At 46.0% G+C, this 7,808-nt stretch overlaps 2 protein-coding genes across 3 annotated transcripts; one reads left to right on the top strand and one right to left on the bottom strand.

The window, feature by feature from the left end:
* Positions 1 to 81: 81 nt before the first annotated feature.
* Positions 82 to 1,575, bottom strand: LOC108653095 (uncharacterized). 2 transcript variants are annotated; one of them, XM_089262608.1, is made up of 4 exons: positions 1,393 to 1,575; positions 1,172 to 1,265; positions 849 to 1,116; positions 82 to 792 (listed from the first exon to the last, which is right to left on the bottom strand). In XM_089262608.1, the coding sequence occupies exons 2-4, from the start codon at positions 1,261 to 1,263 to the stop codon at positions 331 to 333; spliced, it is 822 nt and encodes a 273-aa protein (XP_089118734.1). In that variant the 5' UTR covers positions 1,264 to 1,265; positions 1,393 to 1,575; the 3' UTR covers positions 82 to 330. The 2 variants fall into 2 exon arrangements, with proteins under 2 accessions (XP_089118734.1, XP_017958901.1); XM_018103412.3 differs by having other exon boundaries at positions 1,389 to 1,573.
* A 235-nt stretch (positions 1,576 to 1,810) lies between these two features.
* On the top strand, positions 1,811 to 7,165 carry scra (anillin, actin binding protein). The gene is made up of 11 exons (XM_018103370.3): positions 1,811 to 2,213; positions 2,287 to 2,613; positions 2,819 to 3,812; positions 3,876 to 4,199; positions 4,280 to 4,436; positions 4,602 to 4,767; positions 4,838 to 5,014; positions 5,079 to 5,300; positions 5,373 to 5,712; positions 5,777 to 6,075; positions 6,137 to 7,165. Exons 1-11 carry the CDS (start codon positions 2,196 to 2,198, stop codon positions 6,854 to 6,856), a joined length of 3,744 nt encoding a protein of 1,247 aa, XP_017958859.1. The 5' UTR covers positions 1,811 to 2,195; the 3' UTR covers positions 6,857 to 7,165.
* Positions 7,166 to 7,808: the final 643 nt, after the last annotated feature.

The following is a 7,808-nucleotide window of genomic DNA, read 5'->3' on the forward strand; positions in this document are numbered from 1 at the left end:
GTTTCTGATGCGTTTTTTTGGCGGTTTCAAACGCGTGCGAGTTTAGTTGCGCTGCCAGCAGCGAAGCGAATTTTTTAAAAAACGTGTTTGTTCATTGTTGCTAATTATCAGCTCATACAAATTACCTGAATGCCTGTAAGTTAGGTGTAGTTTTTTCTGTTTGACAAACGTTTGCATGCGGTTTTGCAGCGTTTTTAAACGCGCTACGCTCTGCTTTGAAACGTTGTTTTGTTGTTTTTGCTTTCGTCAACTACACGTATTTTAACTTAGACTTAATGAACAACCCTAGTCATTCAAAATAAACAATTTCTTCTACTTAAGACAAAAGTTTTACTTAAGAAACGCTTGTAGGCGATTTTGTTGCGTTCTACTGGCGTTTTGTGACGCGTGCGTTTTAAGCTGCGCTGCCAACTGCAACAGCGCGTTTTGTTTTTGTGTCTTCGATTGCACTTTTTGCACGGGCGTTGGCGTTGTTTTCGTTTGCTGCTGTTGTTGCTTCTTCTTCTTTTTGTTCTTTTGTTTGTTGCTTTGAGAATTCACTGTTGTTGTTGTTGTTGTTGTTGACTGCTTTGCTACAGTTGCTGTTGTTGGCGCTTTTGTTTGTTTTTGTGGTATTGGCATCTTTAGCTTTAGCCCCGCATTGATGTCTTTATTTTTATGTTTTTTGCTCCTCGCTGTTGTTGTTGTAGTTGCTGCTGCTGCTGCTGCTTGCATTGTCTTAGCTTTGGCGCGTTTCTTAGGCTTTTCCAGCGGCAACATTGTTTTATGTTGGCAAAGCTCGCATTGCACTGCCTGCAAAGGTGATTTATGATAAGTTGGCATTAGGATAATGGATTTATGCTGCTAACCATGTTGCTGGCCATGCGCTTCTTTAGCCATTTGGCTCGTTTTCTGGCCCCAGTGCTGAGGCCTCCACGCTGCTGCTTGGCCTTGACCGCCTCCAGCTGGGCAATCAACCTGCGTCGCTTGGCATTGCTGGCCAAACGCTGGGGTTGCAGATGCAATTTGTACTGGCCATCGCTCCACTGGTTGCCGCAACGGGCGCACATGCGGGCCGGTCCAATGTTCTCCTCTGGCAACTGGACATTGTGGCGAGCTAACTTGCGGCTTGTATTGCTGTGGAAACAGAGGCTTACAATTATAATCATTACTATTAAATCATCTGCCTTACATATAGTATGATTTGAGTAAGCGTTCGGTGTGTGTTTCTACGCTCAGCTCTTTGGCACAGTTCCACAGGTGGTTTACCGTTCTCTCGGTCATTCCTGAAAAGGCAGTCATTTAGCATTTTTATAGCCAAAACTAGCAGCACTGACAGAAACGCACGTTGCACAACTGTCTAAACTACTCTTGAATAGCACATAGGCTACAAACAATTCGCACCTTACCTACCTTTGCGCCAATATTATATAATTAACTGCATATGTTTATTTATCCAATTGGTCTAGGTATTAATTTAATTATCTTTATCAACTTTTAAATGCCCATCAGCAACTCGCGTTTTGTTATGGTGCTGCCACTTAAAAACATCGCATGGAGTTGCCACTCATAAAACTTATCGACGACAACAGAACATGTTATGTTAAATATGCATTGCTGTAAATGTAAATGTAAGAGACTGTTAAATTTAAAAGTTTCAATTGTGCATTTATTGCTGTATGTTGTTCGTAGCTGTTAAATTCAAAAGCGCGAAGTGATTTGTGATTTTCACCTATTTCTTACCTCGATACTGATGTTTCTATTTACTAAATGATTCTTTTTAAAAAACCATAAAGCTGCTTAGATAAAAATGCCAGAAATTACAAAACTGTACAGAAACAATTGCTGAAGCAATTGCAACACCCCTAACATCAAATCAGCGCGATGTTAAGCAGCTGCACGTTAACAGACGCTGATCGATCGGTACTGTTGTTCGATACTGTGGCCACCCTAACGATAACTCTGCCATACCGACGCTTGTCCATTTAAAATCCCAACGTCGCGAACGAGCGAAAAAACAGAAGCGACGCGCATAAATTTCGAATGACGTGCATCCATGAAAAGATACTAAGATAATTCGTTTTAAAAGTAAAAATACAGTGTTCGCGACTAACTAGCAATAAATAAATAATTAAATACAAGTGCTAGTGCAAGAGAATAAATTAAAGATAAGTGATCGAAGTAATTAGAATTTTGCTTTCGCAACAACAACAACAATGGATCCCTTTACCCAGGTACAACGCAACAAAGCAAACAATGAAAATGATTGTATTCTAACTGCATTCTATGTGAATTTCATAATTGCAGCGCATGCTCGAAAAGGCCGAACAGCGCAGTCGCGCACTCGGCATAACAAATGCAAGCAAATTTCCATTAGCTGAATGCACTCTGACAAGCGAAGCGACGCCAGCAGCAACAACTAAGACAACGTCATCATCGACATCGACATCCGCATCGGCATCAGCGCCAACTGAAAGCAGTGCCTCTAGTAGCGCAGCTGGCAAAGTTGTTGTCCTCGACAAGGCAACGCTTTCGGCGTCGCCCACCAAGCCGCTGCGTCACTATGCAGCGGTGAACAAGGAGAATTTGGAAATGGGCATCGAGATAAACATTACCAGCGCCCAGCCAATTGGGGTAAGTTTTTTCTCAGCCGTTTTTATTTTTTTCCACATGCATTTTGCCTTACGCTTTCGTACGGTGGATGTTTTTGCGCTTTGTCTTTGTCTTGGCATTTTGCTACAACTCTCTCTTTCTCTCCCTCTCTCTTTGTCGCTCTCGCTCTGTCTGCGTGCGTATGTGTTTGTTTTTGTATTTTTACGCGCGCTGTCGCTACGTTTAGGTGCAAGTGGAAATACAAGAGCAGGATATGAGCAGCGACGAGGATGAGGAGCAGGAGCAGCAGCAGACTGCAGCCCTACTTCCAAGTACAGCCAGTGCTGCTGGTGGTGATTTGGAGGCGCCTATTAATCAGCCTCTGGCTCGTCTGCGAGACACATCGCGCAGTCGACTGCAGCGTATGGGCGCCCTCTACTCCAACACGGATGACCTGTCCTCGCCCATACATCGCACCGAGGCGCAATTCCATGCCGACGATGAGGACAGTGTGGATCGAGTGTCTCGTAGTCCGCGGCGTGGCAAGCAGCGTCTGGGCAAGCTGGCCGCTTTGGCGGACACTATTAACCAGTGGGAGGATGACACGGCACATCACGATGTGCATCGACCGCTGCTGGATGCAGTGCCGCCGCCCAAGCCAGATTTACCCAGTCGTCCGGCCAGAGCAGATGCCGTAGATGCATCAAGCGGCAAGACAAAGCAATTGAAATGGGACCCCAAGGTATTGAGCTCATTGGAGGCGCAAGGTTTCCAGCGACGCGAATCTTCTACGGTTAAGCACACCTACGATTATGCCAAACAGGAGGAATCCACAGCACCAACAAATGCAACAGCAACGGAAACAGTTACAGCCACAGCCACAACCACTGCAAAGCCACCTTTGCCAGAGAAATCAACTGCCGTCAGTCAGGTGGCGAAAACATTTAGCGCCGCAGCCAGTGCGCCCGCTCCTGCTCCCAAATCAGTGCCTGCGCCCGCTGCCCAAGTGAAAGCTGGCCTCGTCTCTGGCCGTGCGGCCATCTTTGAGAGCAAAGCAACCAATGGCCAAACGCAAGCAGCGCAGCGCAATCAAAAGGATCCGTGTGAGCTGTCGCTGAAGGAGCGCATGAAACTCTTCGAGACAGGCAATGCCAAGGCCATGCTGCCCAAGGCGCCAATTGGAACGGCGCCCAGCATTAGCCAGTTACGAGCAGTGGTAGTGGAGGAGGAGCAACCCAAGGGTAAGTGCTGCTAATTGTCTGATGTCTGCGGAGCCATTCATCTAACCGCATTTGTCCTTGCAGCACATCCTGTTAGCGTGGCCAGCCAACAGAGTCAAGCCAGCAAGCCACAGCCGAAGCCTGAGAGCAAGTTGCGCGACAAGGTGGCTGCCTTAGTGGCCTCTGCTCAGAGCAGCGCTGAGAATCGCATCAAAGACATTGACAGACAGCGACAGGAGGATATGCAAATCATAGCCAATCGCTTTAATAAGCAAAAGGAACTGTTAACAACAGTAGCTGCTCCAGTCGCTCCACCGCCTGCGCCACCTGTCAGCAGCAAAGTGGTGCGCCCCATGCCGCCGCCACCACCGCCGCCGATGGCCACGGCCAGCAGCAAGCGACGCTCACGTAAGCAGCTGCCATGCAAACCCAATCCATATAAAGTCTCTAAAGCTAGTGTCTCTCTCTCTCTCCCTCTGTCTTTGTAGCTGGTGATGTTATTGACGAGGAGTCGAAACGTGCCAAAAAATCCCATACGGGTGATCGATTGTATCCGGCGCTATCCGATCTAGATTCCAGTGGCGACAATTGCTGTGCCACGGCCACGGCCTCGATAAACGACGACACCGAGGAGGAGCTTGAAAGGTGCGCTGATAAATGCTATTCCTGCCTGCTCTTTCTGCTCTGCATTGAGTAGGCAGCCAGAGATTAGATGAGACTGACTATTAGTTACTTAGTTTTAACGGCTAGAGACAAGGCGCATAATAAATGTTTGTATAGCTGCTTAAACTAATCTCTTTTAATTTGTAGTTGCATGGATGAGTCCGATGTGGATGTGGCGGAGAAAGAGGAGGAGGCGGATCAGTCACAGACTGAGGACAGCAGTGCGGGCATGTGCAACGGCAGCCTAGGTCGCGAGATCTTGCACACGGTGCAGCGCAATGAACAGCAACAGCAGCAACAACAAGGCAAAAAGGTGAGTCGCAGGTAGCATAAACCAGACACAGCGGGTGGTCTCTAACCTTAACCTTTTCCTTTCTCCACAGGTACGCTATGCCGAACAGGATCATTATTATAGCAATGATGGCGACAGCTCAATGAACTCCTCACAAGTCTCTACGGGAATTGATGACTATTTGGATGAAGCCCTAGTGGGTGACTATGGCAGCACGCAGGAGGATGACACCGAGGATGAGCATAATGCCAGTCAGCTATCGCTGGGCGTGAGTAGCCTTTACATCAATCTATTCTTAACATGTTTCTAATTTGGACTCTCTTATCACACAGAGCAAAGGCACCACTGCCTCCAACAGCTTCTCCTATCGCAAGCCGTCTAGTGCTGCTCCGTGCCAGACCATTGAAGAGCATCAAGAGGCAATGGATGTGCAAACGCCTTTGCTTAATGGCGCCCAACCTGTCAAATCGGAGTTGAGCGTCAATCAGGATAATGATAATTTGGTTACGCTCGTGCACACCGTTAGCTTCTATCGTCGCCAGCAGAACGCCAGTGTAAGCTATACATTAATCATATTTGATTATATAACTCTTATATTTATATATGTACTTCTCAATTATTTATAGAGCTCCAATTCGACGCCAGTGCGTAAGATTTGCCGGGAGCAGCAGATTGTGCGCTCCGCTTTGGGCAACGATTGCCATGCCAAGCACAAGCTGGAGTATGATTCGCCGCAGCACGTGGAGCCGGCTGCCAGCAGTGAGGACGACGAGGAGGTGCAAAGCGCACGCGAATCAAATGATGCGGCTTTGGCGCAGGAGAAGATTAAGAAGCTGCTGAGCGAGGTGTGCAAGCAGCAGCAGGTGATTGGACAGGCCAGCCAGGCGCTCAATCTGTGTGCAGCCACTGTGGAATTTTCGGGCTCCACCGAATCCGTGGAGGGTGAACGTTATCTACTGCTAGCAAGTACGTTTTGATTGATATATGAGATGGTTAGATATATTAAATATTAATGCAATATTCCTTGTAGCTCATCGCCGTCAGGCCTGCTTGGATGAGGTGCAGCGTCTGCGCGTGGAGAACAGCATACGGCCCGTGGGTGCGCCCAAGGAGAAGGGCCTGCTTACGGTCAAGGACATCACCATACCGTTGCGCCAGGAATATGTGCGTAAAATGGCAACAGGCAGCATCAATGGGCATCATTTGGTCTGCCTGCTCAAGTACAATGAGCACGTGCTGGCCACCAAAACGGTGCCCACGATGCCGGGTCTGCTCTCTGTCAAATTTCCCGATGTGCTGCAACTAAACAACGTCTATGCGGACTTTAGAGTAAGCCGATGATTAATTAATTTCCGTCGAAAACAATATTTTAATGGTTTTTCCTCGACAGATTACTCTAGAGATTTATGGTATGCTGGCACAGCGGGATCAGCTGCCGCACGAGCTCAAATACCACATCAATGTGAATAAGAAGGGCGGCATTAAGACGCCCAAGAAGAAGGGCGGCGAAAATCGGTTGGTTATGCCCCCCGTTCAGAGTCCAGCCGGTCCCCATGTGGTGCGTACGCCACAGCTGGTGCAATATGGTTTCGCCATCTTCTCGCTGCGTGAGATTCAACGCACCAGCTGGACGTTGACACAAGTGCTGGGCGTGAGTCCGCTCGACGGCACCGTGCACATGAAGGTCAACTGTGAGCTGTCTGTGAGCGTGGAGTACAAGGGTTTCCTAACCATGTTCGAGGACATCTCTGGCTTTGGTGCCTGGCATCGTCGCTGGTGCTATCTAAATGGCGCCCTGCTCAGCTACTGGAAGTATCCCGATGATGAGAAGAAGAAGGCCCCGATGGGCAGCATTGATTTGAATACGTGCAGCTCACAGAAAGTGTGCACAGCGCCGCGTGACATCTGTGCGCGCTTGAATACGATGCTGCTCGAGTGCGAGCGTCCTGCTCTGGATACCGATCAGGAGTCGCTGATTATAGTGCCCAATGGACGGACGACAACGGTGCGGTATTTGCTCTCGGCCGACACCAAGGAGGAGCGTGAGGAGTGGTCGGCTTATCTGAACAAGGCGTTGACATTGCTGCGCGCCTGGGGCACAACGCATTGAACATGGGGGGGCGTGCCAGCAGACAGCAGTGTTGGGCGGGGGCGAGGCATTTGCTCCAACTGTTTTTCTTTATTTAAGTTTTTAGTTTTTGCTAATTTAAGTTGATTTTTTGTCATTTTTTGATTTTGCTCTCATTGCTGTTTGTCATTTGTTCGAGATCCAAGCTAAGATATATATATATATAATAGGTTCATGTTCAATCAGCGTCAAAAGTATATGTTAATAATACTATAAATATATATATTTGTGTGTGTACAACTTTAACAAACAGACAATATATAATATATATATGTATCTATGTATGTAAAACACGACTAAGAATTTATTTTTGTTCGATTAAGTTTTTTGGTTTTATTGAATACTTTTTCCAACTATACACATATACATATATATTTTTATATATATTTTCATTTGAAATGTAATAACTTTTCGACTATGTGTGTATGTGTGTGTGTGTGTGTGTGTGTATGTGTATATATGTGTCATATATTTGTTTAATAGGTGGTTGTTGTTGTTGGTTGTATATAAGTAGTAACAGCTTTTGTTTAGGTTGTCAGGTAGTTGTCTCTGGTGTTTGACAATTGACACTAGTTGAGTGAACTAATACAATTAGATATATATACTATATGTATATATATACTATATACATATATATAGTACTGGCAATTAGCCTAAAAGCTATCTACAAAATTGCTTTAAAAGTGTGCTAATTTTGTTAAATGTTTGTTTTAGTTAATTCAACTATGTCACAACAATTATACGCATTATAGACGTATATTTATATATGTATATATATATATATGTATGTATATATAGTAATAGATCTTGTGTATATCATTTAGATTTCCCTTTTCAAAGTGTAAAATACTTCAAAATTAACGTTAACACATTTTAGATATGATTGTTAGTGTTCAATTGCTCTATATGGCTGCGTGTGTATGTCTGTGTGTGT

Source organism: Drosophila navojoa, chromosome 5 (assembly GCF_054131105.1).
Source record: "Drosophila navojoa isolate 15081-1374.11 chromosome 5, UAZ_NAV_1.0, whole genome shotgun sequence".
In the NCBI taxonomy this organism is placed as follows: Eukaryota; Metazoa; Arthropoda; class Insecta; order Diptera; family Drosophilidae; genus Drosophila; species Drosophila navojoa.